Genomic DNA, 15,543 nt, shown 5'->3' with positions numbered 1-15,543 from the left:
AGAAGTTCGCGCGCTACCACCGCCTTGAAGCAGGCTATGTGCTCGTGTTCTCCTACTTTGGCGATAGGGGCATGAGCGTCAAGGTGTTCGACGAGACGCGTTGCCGTCGGAACTACCACAGCGACAACGCCGAGGAGGACGATGACTGATGAGTGTTGTTTCTTCGCAACGAATATAAGCACGGAGGTTTCTGGTTGTTCTTCCTCGGAAGAACCAACGGGGGCACCCTCACCATCTGGATTTTCCAGTTTGGGTGACTGAGTGTGCCCTCGAGTGTTTTTTCTTGGCAGCAAACACACGAAACCTTTGATGCCCGGCCTAGTTAGGTTTAGTTATTTTATAATATTTTATATTTGTGTCAACCATGGTTCAAACTATGTATTAGTTTGTGGAAAACCATGTTCCAAATTATGTCTTCGTGTAAACCACGTTCCCAATTATGTATTAGTTTGTGGAATATTTTTTTTCTTTATTAAATAAAATATGCAAAAAAACAAAAACAAAAGATTATTTTAATGTTTGGGACGGCGTTTGGGAACGCGATTGGGGAGCGACGTCCCCCAAACACTCAATCCGTCGCGTTTGGGGGACGGTTTGGGAAACGCGAGTATGTCCCTAAAAGAAGTGTAAATGTGCGATTCTGCTGTTCCTGTGGTAGAGTAGTGTAGTTTTGCCTAGTACTACTATTTCATTGTACAGAGTAGTAAGCATCTTTGCCCATTTTAACCCCTCTTTGGGTGCAACTGTAATATTCACATTCCAACGGCTAGAGCCTAGATGACACTATACGCCGGAACCCAAAAACCTCTGTTTTAGCAACACCGTGGCCCGCTTCAGTCTTTCTGGCGATCAGTGGGACGTGAATGCCTGTAAGATCAAAGCCAACCACGTCATGATTGGTATCCATGCTATACATGATAATCATCAGAAGCAAAGTAAACTAATGGAGTCTCATCCACGTATACGTACCGAGAAGATGTTGCAGTGTCCGGGGTCGGCGAGGTGCGCGAAGAGGTTGTCGAGGGGGCCCTGGCCGGTGTAGACGGCCTGGAACCAGAAGCCGACGAAGGCGAGCATGGCGAGGCGGCCGTTCTTGATCTCCTTGGTGCGGAGCACCATGACGGGCTCCGGCGAGCCGCGGCCCCAGTTTCCCCAGTCGAACCACAGCCCGCCCGGGTACCCGACGTCGGGGGTGGGGTTCTTGCGGTTGGGGAAGCGCGGCTCGATGTCGACGGAGCCAGGGTTGAGGTAGTCCATCCACCGCCGGCCCTCCGCCCACCCCATGAGCGCCATCTGGACCACGAAGAGCGTCAGCGGGTCCGCGAAGTACTCGCGCTCGCCGGCGGTGAACCAGTTGAACTCCTCCATGAAGCCCCACTTCTGCAGGGTGTCCGGGATCAGGATGCCCGCCACCGCCACCATCGCCCACCGGCTGTGCATCAGCTCCGCCTGCGCGAACCACCGCAGCGACTCCGGCTCCGACCCTGCATCGCATGTATCCACATGTATGAAGTACAGTACATTGCCAAGGAGATTATTCTGCAAAACTTTGTTGAATATGCATGGTACTCTCGCACCAGTTTGTAGTTTGTAGTAATTACCTAGTCCAAGAGGATCAAACCCAAAGTCTCCCGGAAGGCTGAAGGGAAATGGCAACACAATCATGTCAGGGACGCAATGAAATTCAGTTCATTTCAACTAAGAAGGCATGAAATTTGTTCTGTTATTATGGTACAAAGACTCGTATGTCCTCTACATGCTCACCTGCCGTCGAGCCACGGGGGAGGCGCTTTGCCGGGGAACCAGACGGGCCTGTCGGGCCCCAGTGGCTCGCACACGGTGGAGAGGCTGCTCTTCGTCGCGCCGGCACGGTGGCCGCTGGCCCGCCGGACGGGAGCGCAAGCCGCCGCCGGCGCAGCATTCGGCTTCGGAGCATGCAATTGCAGAGCCGGGATCCTAGCTCGATCGCGGGACAGGAAAACAATTCAGCAAAAACAATTGAGCAAGGAAACCCAGATGTTTCGACGGAAATAGGCCGGAGTGTCGCTGATTACCTTGGTTGGAGGGTGCAGGCGGCGAATGAGCCGGTGGGCAGAGGAGTCGCCATGGAGGGATGGGGCAGTGGAGCGGGAGTTGCAGTGCACTCGCGGGCGGGTTATCTGTTTGGAGTTCAGGATAGGGAGGGAGAGGGCGCGCAGCTCGTGGATCGCCAGCCAATGACCGGTCGCCAGGTGTCCCAGCTGCGATCGAGGAAACTGGCTTGTGGGCTTGTATACTGGAGGCCCGTTCTGTTGCTCACGGGCTCACGGCCTTGAGCCTTTGCAGGGACACAGGAAGAAACTGACTTCCCTCCCCCAAAAAAAAACTGACTTCTGGTATGAGTGATTACACTGATTTGTTGTCTACATAAAAGTTTTAGATATGTGAGAAAGCACACATATCTCAAAATATTATCCACTGCGTGAGAGTGGTGAATGGTAACTACTCTTGCCGGAGCCTGGATGAGGGTGGTGAATAGTAAACTTCACTACTCTGGCCGGAGGCTGGGTGAGAGTGGTGAACGGTAAACTTCAACAGATCGAGGTCAGCAGTCTGGAGTCTGGAGTGGCCCCTGGACATCCACTGCCGCTGATCGGAGTTGGGAGGCGTCGACTGAAGCCCTGGCCAACAACTTCGAGGCAAGCTGGATGAAGCTTCTTGACGATGCTCATGTTCTCCAGTTTGTCTAAACTTGTTCCAGCCGCAACGTGTTAGAATTTTGTACTAAATCTGAGTCAATTAATAGGGAACAGAGGGTGTAGCTTTCATCACATGTAGGTGTTCTCTTGCTTTTGCGATGTTGTTAATAGGTTGTTTAAGACTGTCGTAAGTTGGGTGTGTTTTAGGCCTTGTTTTGTACTAGAGTTTTTGTGAGGATTTTAGTCCGGATAATACTCCAGAATATTGGGTGATCCTCTACCGTGACCCAATCCCCACAAAACTCCATCCCCAATTCGCTAGGTAAGGGTAGATTACCGGAGATTGAAAAAATACACTAAAATTTGGGAAAAAAGTGAGAATAAGCGGGGATTAAACTCGCTCATACTATAGTACCAAACAATTTTTAGGAGTAACCCTAGGGATTTAAAATTTGGTGGGAATTATCCCCACTATTCCCGCAAAAACTCTACTACCGAACAAGGCCTTAAGGGGTGCGATGGCGCACCCCATGTGATAAACAAAAGAAAAATGATGTTGTATGGTGTGAGCCTGTGAGGTTTCTTTAATTGAACCGGCACCAACAGACTCTATCTTAAACTTTGCTCCAGGTGCAAGGTCTTTACCTGTATTGCTGTACTTGCCATTCCTTTCAAGATCTCTGACAAACTAGGCATTGTGAACTAAAATAGTGAACCATGGATAATTGTAAGTATAACAAATTACTCCTTCCGATCCATAATAAACTGTTAGTGTAAGGTATCTATTATGTTGAATTAGTGTGTGTAGACAACATATTCAGCGACACGTTACTTGCTTGATTCTTTTTTCGGTTAATTTGAGAGGTAAGCAAAGAGAAAATCAAACCAAAATAAAGTTTCCCCACAGTTTCATCCATAGACTCTACCTAAATAAAGTTTGCTCCAGGGCCAAATGTGTGGTTGTATGGCTTGCATTTTTGCCGTTCTTTTCAATAAGCTTTGACAGACTGAGCATTGCGATTTGTGAACCGAACTAAAATGAACCTTTGTAACTACATATTGAAGTGGATAATTGCAACTATAATACACTAAGTGTTAATATTGCTGTTAGTCCCCCCGCAAAAAAATAATATTGCTGTTAGTCAAGTATAAAGTTTGATTTGTGTCAAATTAGCGTGTAGAAGTACAAGGCTGAAATGTGAAAACATAAGTAACTTTCTATGAAACAGTATAGACAAGTCGGGGCCTCCATAAATATACATGCCTGAGAGTGACGTGTAAACAGCTACAAACAAAATTGATTGTGGCCATGGTGAACTAAGACTAAGCTGACCACTGTATACTCCTACAACAATAGTACAGTAAGACAGACCACCTCTGTCAGAAACTGTAGTCGATATCGGAGATGTTCTGTAGTGTCGATTCTTTAACCAGCTCTCGCCGCTCGTTATACAGGTCCAGGTTCTTGCACGGCACAGGGAAAACATAGCCAATGACCTGCCCCTGGACAAAGGAGCACTGGAAAACATGGTACTTCTTGTCAAGTAAACCAACTGACATATCATGGAAAGTAACATTCGTCACAGGGATCTCTGCACTCCCTTGTATCCTGACTGGTACACGAACCCTTTGCCCGTGGATTGATGTATAAGAAATGTTACCCACAATGGGAACAGCCTTTGGGTCGAAGGCTTCATCTGGGTGCTCGTTGTAGTCGGTCTTTATCACAATACCAACACGGACATTTTCGAGGGTTATGTTTCGGTAGGCGATGTTGTTTACATAGGCCCCTCTTCCAGGGGCAGTCTTTATCCTCACACCTCGCCGTGAACTCCAAATGTGGACATTCTCTACCAAAACGTTTGAAACACCGCCAGACATCTCACTTCCTATAGATACACCAGCACTGTCCAGAAAATGGAAAGGAGATTAACACACAATCAAACAGGACTGGCAAACCTCAACTAGTAGCATTGATTGGCTTCTACAACAATAGTTCAGCATTCTCTTTCGGTTCACCTAACATATTGATGTACTGCACAGATAGCTATCTTATTCTTATGTTTATACTAGTACAGAAAACTAAGACACAGTGCTATTTTATCAGCAGCAGCGACCTTCGTAGATAAAAGCAACTACTGACAAGGAAAAACTATAATTAGAAGAAAAGATCGTTAAATAAGCAGCATGGACATGTATCAAAAATATCGAAACAAAATAGGCTAACCAAGCCCAACATATTCTACAACAATGACTTCACATTCTGGACATTGAGTGTCATCCATCCACCAATATTTACTTTTAAACATAATATGCAAACTTACAACAATGAACCCAAACAAATGACTCACCTCACCATGGAGCGGATTGTGACCCTGCGAATAGTGATGTTAGTAGAAGGACGCCCATAAGCAATTCCATATTGATCCCAACCACTCTTTATAGCTATCCCGTCATCACCAACAGAGATATAGCAATTTTCAATCATCACATCCGTGCAAGAATCTGGATAAGCAATAAGCAACTGAGAATTCTGAGTGGAGCATCAAGTGTTCCTAATGATACAATAACAGTTAAAAGATTAACATGAAAGTGCAAGGATGTAGGGTTCGTATTGCCTATAACCGTAGAGTTAGACAATTATCCAGTCATTGAGCAATGTAAGCAATGGCTGTAATGAATAAAAGCTCTGGAATCACAGTAAAACGCAAGTGGATGGGAAATGACCTGGATTTATTCCATCAGTGTTTGGAGCCCCAACAACTGGAGCCAGGACTGTAGTTTCCGAGATAGTAACATGCTTGCAATCGTATAAATGAAGTGTCCAGAAGGGAGAATCACGTAGAGTGATGTTAGAAATAAGAATGTTACTTGATCGCATGAGCTGAACAAGAGGTCCCCGTGTGTGATTCAGGAGCTTCTTGCGAAATTTGATCCACCAACTTTGGCCTTGCCCATTTATGGTGCCATTATGACCTATTATACATGATGAATCTCAGTTGACGAAAATTGTGACCAATTTCAAGGCAAAAAAACTGCTACAAACAATATTAATAGCAAGAATGACTGCCAGTAAATCATTCATCTTAAGGATGAAGTTACATGATGTTTAGCTATTAGATTAGCCCTATTACAATCATAGCTACACATCCATGATATATTCTGGTAAGTGGTTAAACTATTTTCACATGAATAAGCAACAAAACTGTTGGTCCTATATTCAAAATACTAATAGGTGGCCTATAATATAGGATGGGCCTACACACTTCCATCAGTCCTCCTTTTCTTTACCCATGTCAACAGTGGGAATTATGGTGACTGTCGATTGATAAGATAAGTGATCTCAAATTCTGATTAAAGATGCAAGTGGGAGGGTACCTTAATGGTGACCCACTTGCATCTATTATTCTCATACTCCCTCCGATCCATATTAACTGCCTCTAATATGGATGTATCTAGACACATTTTAGTTGTAGATACATCCATGCTAGCGACAAGTAATATGAACCGGAGGGGGTACTTGATTTTGCATTTTCAATTAGGGTGTTAGAACCTATGGGTTTGTTGCCAAATTCAAGGGTATGCAATGCATACCCAATAAATTGTGCAAAAGATTTGACATATTTAACTCCCTATATACATGTATGTATATGGTTGCCTCTTTTCTACGTGTAGAACTAGGAAAAAATCAGAACAAGCAGACTCCAGCACCCTCCTGAGTCCTGTCTTATAAACCTAGGCAGAAAAAATCACTTCGTCCTGCTACTAGGCATCGTGTTGTTCCAATGCACGGCTCGCACTACCTGCGACAATTCGCTCAAAAATACTTCGACGGCGCCTGGCCGTCCGACACAGCAATGCTAGGTTAACCCTACCATGTCGCTGGTCTTCTGAATTTCTAACTTTCCCTCGATGTCACTTGAGCATTTGAGCTTGCATTATTAGCTTCTGCAGAATAACGGTCGAATTTCAACAACAGTTTGCATTGGCTCATTGGGTGATCTGGTTAGGTAGTGACATTCACGATCCACGTCCATGCTGAATTTGAGATAGCTAAATTAAAATTTTACACTTGTTTATGTAACTGAACTAAGGCGCTGATGGTAGCAACTAGCAAGAATAATTTTGTAGTTTCATTGACAACATCGTAAACTTTCATATCTTCTATTGTTGTGCTGTAAAAAAAAATCTAACTTCGCATACCTGATTAAAAAATCCGGGCTCCGCCACTGACTACCAGCTATACACTAAATGAGCTAAGATATATATGGAAAACACAAAGTCATTCGCACTAAATGCGCCAAAGGGAACCATACAATATTACCTACCAGTTATAATCACGTCCTTCAGGTCTTGGCCATGTATAAGGCTCCCATATCGAGGTCCCTTGTGCTCTCTTCCATATCCATATGATGGTAATGGAGACATCAATGGCCAGTATCTTTCATCCTTACATGAAAGTAACACAATAAGCTGTCAATTTTTCTCTCATTGGAATGAAATGCACCATACTGTAGAAGTTGCAGCCAAACAACAAGTACGACCATTCCAGTCTGACTTTCCCTAAGGTGGAAACAGAAGTATGTCACTCTAATTTCTTTATGGGAAAGAAGCAGGCAAAAAGTAGACAGAAACAGTAGCTAGATTTAGTCCAACCTGAACATTGGGCCTAAAGAGGTCTTGAAACTGATAGCATACTTGGATATAATAGATGTAGAACAAACACGCTTGTGCTAGACTAATTTAGGAACACTGCAGCCCAGTAACACAGTACAAACACATCTGACAGCATACTTGGACACATAATCCATACAGTTAATTAGGGAAATATGTTTCCTCGGCTACCAATTAAGATCTGCTTAACCTTACTTACTCCCAAGTGTAGCCAAGGATCCCAAGGAGTACTACTCCATTTTACAACTACTCCGCATTAAACTACATACGTAGCATTTACAGCGACGCATCAATGATCATCTTGAACTGAAGTTGGTCATTAATTCATTATATGGCTACCCCGGCTACACTTGTGACCTATCACACAACCTTGGCATAACTTGTGACAGTAAAATTAAGCAATCTGACGTAGTAGTAGAGCGCAGCTGAAATGCCTCACCTGGATCCCGAGGATCTCAGCCCCAGAAGCGAGGAAGAGCGTCATGTGGCTGGTGAGGTTGAACGGCGCGGTGAGCCACCGCCCGGCAGGCACGGTGAGCCGCCCGCCTCCCCTCTCCGCAATCGCCGCCACCGCGGCCTCGAATGCCGCCGTGTTGAGCGTCCGCCCGTCCCCCACGCCCCCGAACTCCCTCAGATCGTACTCCGGCGGCGAGGCCACCCACTGGCCCATGGCGGACGGCGCGCGCCTGGGCGTGGACGTGGGCGTGGGCGGGCGGGTGTAGAGGCGCAGGCGGCCCGCGGAGGTGTTCTGCCAGAGGAAGACGAGCGCGAAGCCGGCGAGCCAGAGCGCGAGCAGGTACGCCCTGTAGGGCGCCGGCGCCCACCGCCGGTGGTGGAACTGCTGGGCCGCCCTCGGCGCCGCGCGCGGGGAGGACAGCACCGCCGGCCCGGCGGCGGAGGCGGCGGAGGCGCGCGGGGAGGATACGCCGGCGGATAGCTCCGCCATCGGATCCGGTCGGCGCGGGGCGGGAGCGGGATCTGCGAGCTATGGGGAGCGGCAACAACCGGTTGGTGCGGCTGCTGCTAGGGTTTTGCTGCCCATGGGGCTGGGGGCGGCGGTGGATCGGAGCTCGGGGGAGTTGCTGGTTTAAGAAGGGGCGGGAGGAGGCGAGATCACTGGGGCCTGAGAGCTCGGCGGCAGTGGAGGTGAGTGCTCGCCGGGGCTGGCCGTGGGGTTGGGGGCGGAACCACGACGGCGGCCAGTCCAGTGCGGTCTCGCTCTTCCTGCAGCCGTTGGATTGACTTGGCTTGCTTCTCCAGCCTTCCACAACTGACTCACTGTGGGGCTGGTTTGGCAGTGTCACCTGCAGCGGTTTGACTTGACTCCGTAGTTGCAGAGTTTGGTCCAGTTCCATCGTTTGCTTTCCAAAAAAGAAAGGGAAAATTTTAGTTTAAACACTGAAATGGTTCGGCTAAATGAATCATGAACTCCACATCTAAACTTGCGAATCTCCGTCTAAATCATACTCTCTCCCGTCAAAAAGTTGGTCAACTTTTTATAGACACGAATGTATCTAACACTGGAAAGATGTCTAGATACAACCGTACCTCGACAAATTTGAACTGCTTAATTTGAGACTAAGGGACGAGTAATTGAAATTGTTTGGTGCACCAAGAAGAAATAATTATAACTAGGATTCCCTAACCATGGGACCCACATGTCATAACGATATTGTTCCCAAATTTATTCATCCATATACTCTCAACCAACCCCGAGTAGCCTACCATAAGACAGAGCATTCTTGCAGCTTCATGTCGCGCCGACGCATGGCGACCTGTAACATATTGTACGTGTCCGACCCATGGGAGCACGATGTGCCTAGAGTCAACGCCTACCGCGGCGTCTTCGGGTTGTTTATCTAGTCTCGTGTGTTGTCCCTACTGCAGCGCGCATGCCTGGAACATGGTTGTAGCCAAGCTCCTGTCGTGCATGGCATCGGATGGGCTTCAGCGTCCACAACAATTGAGGTTGGGGTACCTCACCTCGAGTGATGACGAGCACGACACTAACACCGACTCCGAGGATGACGTATCTGACTCCGACGGGGCCACGACAACGCAACGCCTATTCCGACATCACCACGTCCCCAACCATGGTCTCGCATCTAAGGAGATGGAGGCCACGAGAATTGGATCGACATAGCCGACCGTACGTGGGTGGCTAGGTCCGAGGCGGATGGGCTGAATGGGACGACCATTGGAGGACGTAGAGGTTGCGGAGGCTCTGGCGCCTCGATGCCATCGAGGGGCTGTTGAGGTCCCCCATCATGCGAAAGGCTCTGGCCATAGCTGGGAGGAGTGGACGCTCCACGAACCAGGGAAAGAGATATTGGGGTAAATAGATGAACATGACATGTGCTTCTACATTGTGAGAGTGCCGATTTAATAAAGAAAAAAATCTAGCATAGAAAACAGATTCAAATAAAAGGATAAAGATTTGGTGCACATGAGCACCAGTGATCCCTTTTTCAGAAAGTAATTAATAATGGTATTTCTGAGTCTCAAAAAAATCTGAAAATAAATCATGATGATGTACTCAGTATTGTATCCCACAAATGTGTAAATTTTCAACTGAAAATAATGTATATTTTGGGCTGCACAAAAATAAAAAATATGTGGATCTGAGTATAGTGATTCAAATCTCCAAAAAAAAAATCAGATTTTGTCATTTTTGTGTAGCTCAGAAAACAAAATATTTGTAACTGAGAGATTTTATACGTTAGTGGAATACATCATTAGCTAATTTTAGAATTTTGTTACATAATTTTTTGAAATATATAAATATAATTTTTATTTTCTTAATACAATGAGAGCACTGGTGCCCATGATTCAACAGGACTTTTTGCAAATAAAACTGATTTAGACTGAGACCGAGATTCGCAAATTTAGGATGCAAACGACAGAGATTTAAAGTTCAGGAGCCCGTGCGAGTTTAGGGTTTAAAATACTCCAGTAGACATTTTCCGGAGAGAAAAGGCTCCGTGTTCATTGGGCGCCTGGACGACGACGGTGGGATCGCCGGCCGGAGAGGGAGGCTCGTCTCGTGCTCGTCGGAGCACGGCATATGACACGGTCGCGCTCATACGAGATGCCATCAACTCGCCGGATCTGGAGCGCGTGTTGGCGATTTGATTATGGAGTAGTCTACTTTTTCCACTGTCTCCGATCATGTTGGCGATTTGGTTCGGCAGGAGCTTTCGAGAGCGACGCTGCATTGCCTGAGCCGATCCGCATGTCCCCGTGTGCGTGTGTTGGGATCGGCACGTGTCGTGTCCGCCTCTGTGGTTGCCAACGGTGCAGCGCGACGGTGCCGATATCTGTCATCGGTCGATCGAGTGCTCTTTCGTGCGTCGTTAAAAAGGATGGTGAATCCCCTGAATGGAACGGTAGAAGCGACAGCGCCTTCCGCGCGAAAGACTCCGGATCTGGCCAGTATTCAGTTGCGCATCTTCCTCCTCTCTCTGTACAACGAACTGCGCCTTGGTTTCCATGCCGACATGCACCGATGAACTTCCAGTGCAAGTGTACACGCTGTACTGAGTGCACGTACAGCCATCACTCGCCTGTATGCTGATCTCCTTTGACGAGAACAGTCTCTTGGAGCATGCATCGGATCCATGGGCGATGCTCGAGGGAGCAAACGTGGCGTCTCGTTGGACTTGACCTAGGTTTCCAAACTGCATACCACCACCTGCCTCTCTTCTCTAGCACCGGCGCGTCCCGTGTGAATATTGTACCCGCTCTCTCCGTCCTACTCCTGGCTACATTCAAATTTAGAAAATTCAAATATATTTTTCGTACAACGGAGGGAGCATCGACCGTTGCTTCATTTCAAGGGAGATCTTTAACCATTGCTACTCCTGGCTATCTTGTCAGAGTAAAAAAGAGTGTGTCATGTATATTTTTTTCAGAAAAAGGAATAAAAGAGCCAAAGAAACAAGTCAGGCCTCTTAGGGCATGAACAGTTCCTGGCCCAGCCTTGATATGGTGAGCTTGCCCAAGCGTTATATGGGCCGTGCTGGCTTGCCTTCTGCATCATAGCATAGCCCAAATTCCACATTCTCTGAAAAAATAAAGCCATGTCTACTCGGTAGCACCTTTGGCCCATAAAAGCTCCCCCTTAAAACAACCCAAACAAAAAAAAAACAGCCACTAAAGCATTCGTTTGGTCTATGTTTGACTATTAATATTTAGAAAAAAATGTGTTGATTAGATAAATTTTAAAAATATGTGTGTACTTTGTCTCCAGAAGCACTTTCACATTATGCATTTTTGTTAGATTCCATATATATGTATATTACTCCCTTCGTCTCACAATATAAGGCATTTTGGAAGGCTAAATAGTTCGACGAGACTTTTTATGTTATGGGAGGAAGGAATAGTATACAACTTCTTCCGTTCAAATTAGTTGGCGATGCAACTTTTCCAAAATAACCAAACCTACATCCAGATACATGTATATGTACTATGTAGACCAAATATGACCAAAGATGTGCTAAACTAATTTGGGACAGAGAAAATAGTAGATATTAATGGGCAAATGTTGTCTTTCCGCCTTTCCGGAGGTCGTGTTATGCTCTGAAATGATAGCTTTTATAGAACCGAGACCAAGAAAATAGAGGTTAAAGGACATCTCCCTTTTCTGTTTTGCTAAATGCTACTTTCAGAAAATATGGCCATATTTTATCTGTGAATCTTAGATATCGAGTTTGAAGACCTAGAGAATGTGTTGTTGTACCCAACAAATATTTTTTTTTTGGAGGCAAATATATACAAATGATTTTCAAAATTTTCAATCTAGGTAATTTAAATAATATTTGTAGTAAGGTTTAACTAAAGGCATGTGTGATATGGAGAGATTGTATACATTCCGCATCTAAGTCATGGTGGAGCATAAACATGACGATGAGGGTTGAAACATCTTACACTTTTTTTGTCTTAGATTTCGTGTTTTTGTGTGAGTGGTTCGGAACATGCAATTCAACAAGAAATACTTAACTTAGAGTAAATTTAAAATTGAGAGCCACTTTGGTTCAAATTAATTTTTCATAGGAATATTGATTATTTTGGGTTTTCCCATGGTGCTTGTTTGGATTATTTTTACCTGAGCTTGTTTGGTTTGTAGGTACAAAATAATAGGGTTCAATTTATCTAATTTGCATGAAATTTGAGAATAAAATTTCCATTGATTTCAGCTTCATGAAAAATTACCTTGTTTTAGTGACAACTATGACATACACATAATCATTTAGAAAAAATCCTAGCTTTTGGTTTAGTGCCACCAAACAACAACCATCCATGGGATATCACTTTCTCTTGTACAATAACGGTAGGCACGGCAAACAATAGAGGGAGAAGATAGATCAAACCAACATAGATACACGAGGATTTTAACATAGAAAACCCATTCAATAAATAGAGAGAAAACCGTGTGCGTTAGCCAGCAAAACTTCACCATTGTGTGGAGAGTTTACACAACGCCGGGATTTGACATGTTCAATTTATCCCGTGTGGCAACTTAGGTTGATTATGATCCATACCGTGGACGAAAGGGACACGCTCCGATCGTGAGAAGTTAGCCTCTATATGAATTTAGATCATAATATAACATTCTCTCGAGGTATAACATGAAACTTTAGATCTTCTTCAGGTCGGGGGATTCTTAAAACACAGGAATACAAAAAAATGTATTAGTGACATGATTATCGTCTTGAATCATATAGGATGAGAAAACTATTGTTGGAATGTGGATTCAAAAAAGTGCTAGGCATCACAGAAAATTAAAATAATTCTGGCAAGATATTTGAGTGGATTGCAATTTTATCAAAACTAGTTGAATGCCCGTGCGTTGCTACAACATCTTATTTTTCTTCTCTTTTCACTCATATATCAATATAATGCATGCGAAAAGTTACATGCATACAAAGGATAATACATCAACATAGTACTTCAAAACTGCTAATATTGCACTTCCCTTTAAGTGTAATTCGGTAAAAGCTAAATACTTGTGTGTAGCTACGAAGTGACAAAGATGATACATGAATGAAGGTAGTCACGTAAATTGATGTTACATTCCACTTCCCACTCTTTATCGACCCCATTATGCAGTGAGAAGACAAACATTTTCCCCTCTCGTCTCTGTCCTCATCGATGCATATATCTATGTTGATGCTCTGCTCACGAGCATTGTCACAGGTGATGGGTAAGTCACGCTATAATATGTGTAAGTAAGTTGAAACCACATAGCAAGTAAAACACATATATCTCCAATTGGAACGACATTGATCGTGACTCAGATGGTGGCACTTTATAATAATTTTATGTATCTTACATGATAGTAATGTTAGCATAACCGTTAGAAAGGTCCATACACTATATCACGATCAATAGAAATAAACATATAACAATCCCTGAACCAGTTGTTGTAAGATAAGTGCAATTCTCAGTTGACAGATAAAAAAACAAATTAATAACTATATAATTCAAATTTCACATTACGTTAAAACCTAGTCATGTGACAAATTCTAAACTAACAGTCTCATAAATCCAAATTCTCACATTTCCACATAAGTGAAAATACATCCCAACACAACTGCCATGAAATTAAAAAGTAATTTTATTGAAAAAATAGCTCATATCCTACAGATTCTAACATTTACATCCCTAATGAAATTGAATAGTTACTCCTGCAAGACAAGCATGGCTGTCGGTACCAAACTTTGCACCCATATCTAGAGGCTGAGTACAAGCAAGTTAAAAAGGAAATGAACACTAAGATGATACCCTGTACCAAACCTAAGTATAACTATGGTACATACATCTTGGAAGAATCACCAAACTGTGGACAACTCATGTTTAGTTTTGTATCTATTTTGAATCTCAAATCCCGCCACTGCTCCGTTACTGCATGACAATTTCCTCTCTCTCTCTCATTGCTCTATGTAGCACGTTCAACCTGCATTGTCAAGGGGATAGCTGTAAGAAAAAGAAGGCATATGCTTGCAGCATTTCTTTACACGAAAGCACACCCCAGAATTAGTAAAACATGTGAAATAAAGAGGATTTTAGTGTTGGTCTATCAAAGTATCATGCCAAAAAGCAATTACGTGTACCATTAAGACAATTTGGGAGTCTCTCACGGACAGTGTTTGCTCAATCGTCATTTTCATAATCCTCTAGAACTTGGAGTCCTCATAATTGAAAGAATGTACATGACAATAGATGTCAAACTCTAATCCCAAGGCATTACATTTACAGGAGCGGAGGTTGGGGCAAGGATCGAGATGGGGTGATAGGTAGTGATAGGTACCTTCTCAGGTAGATTGATGGGGTGATAGGTAGTGATAGGTACCTTCTCAGGTAGATTGTTGAAGTGACCAATATTACTCGTGCGCATGAACACGCGTGGTCCAGTCGATTTGGCTGCTGAGCATTGTGTGAGGTTGCGCCACTGTATTGGGCACGAATGTGTAGTTTTACACGATTAAGAGAAACATACAAACCTAGATTTTTTTCTCGGTAGGCAAAAAATAATTGAGCAAATTATTGAATACTGGAAGATTTTGTTCTATATTATTTTTTTCTCGATGGTAACCGTCAAATCGGTTTCCGCCAAAATACAGGAAATACATGCCGAGACAAAAAAATCCTATTACAGACAATAAAACAAAGAGATGGAGATAGTAGGACAAATATGAGATTGAAGAAGTTGAGAGGAGAGGCGATGTGGTTTAGCCACCGCTGGTCGACGACATCAGGGAATGGTCGACTGGCGCATTGAGACCCGTGCATCCTCACCAATCCTCCCCACTCCTCCCGGTGCCTATAGACACCGGCCCGTGCAGTGTAAGACCACCGTGTGACCATGATACGTCTCAAACGTATCCATAATTTCTTATGTTCCATGCTACTTTTATGACAATACCCACATGTTTTATACGTACTTTACATCATTTATATGCATTTTCCGGCACTAACCTATTAACGAGATGCCGAAGAGCCAGTTGCTGTTTTCTGCTGTTTTTGGTTTCAGAAATCCTACAAAGGAAATATTCTCGGAATTGGACGAAATCAACGCCCAGGGTCTTATTTTTCCACGGAGATTCCAGAAGACCGAAGAGGATACGAGGTGGGGCGACGAGGCGCCGACACCACAGGGCCGCGCGGCCTGGGTGGGGCCCGTGCCGCCCTA

General features: G+C 44.5%; 2 protein-coding genes across 2 annotated transcripts; both read right to left on the bottom strand.

Moving 5' to 3' along the window:
• Window positions 1-612: 612 nt before the first annotated feature.
• Window positions 613-2,208, bottom strand: LOC127301430 (photosystem I chlorophyll a/b-binding protein 6, chloroplastic). The gene is made up of 5 exons (XM_051331662.2): window positions 2,055-2,208; window positions 1,765-1,956; window positions 1,602-1,639; window positions 970-1,484; window positions 613-867 (listed from the first exon to the last, which is right to left on the bottom strand). The coding sequence occupies exons 1-5, from the start codon at window positions 2,105-2,107 to the stop codon at window positions 850-852; spliced, it is 816 nt and encodes a 271-aa protein (XP_051187622.1). The 5' UTR covers window positions 2,108-2,208; the 3' UTR covers window positions 613-849.
• A 1,667-nt stretch (window positions 2,209-3,875) lies between these two features.
• LOC127301429 (probable polygalacturonase) lies at window positions 3,876-8,649 on the bottom strand. The gene is made up of 5 exons (XM_051331661.2): window positions 7,792-8,649; window positions 7,007-7,127; window positions 5,406-5,654; window positions 5,030-5,183; window positions 3,876-4,584 (listed from the first exon to the last, which is right to left on the bottom strand). The coding sequence occupies exons 1-5, from the start codon at window positions 8,296-8,298 to the stop codon at window positions 4,059-4,061; spliced, it is 1,557 nt and encodes a 518-aa protein (XP_051187621.1). The 5' UTR covers window positions 8,299-8,649; the 3' UTR covers window positions 3,876-4,058.
• Between the last annotated feature and the right edge of the window lie 6,894 nt (window positions 8,650-15,543).

This window comes from Lolium perenne, chromosome 5, assembly GCF_019359855.2.
Source record: "Lolium perenne isolate Kyuss_39 chromosome 5, Kyuss_2.0, whole genome shotgun sequence".
NCBI lineage: Eukaryota > Viridiplantae > Streptophyta > Magnoliopsida > Poales > Poaceae > Lolium > Lolium perenne.
The sequence above is the reverse complement of the archived record's forward strand: the minus strand, read 5'-3'. Positions and strand labels throughout refer to the sequence as shown.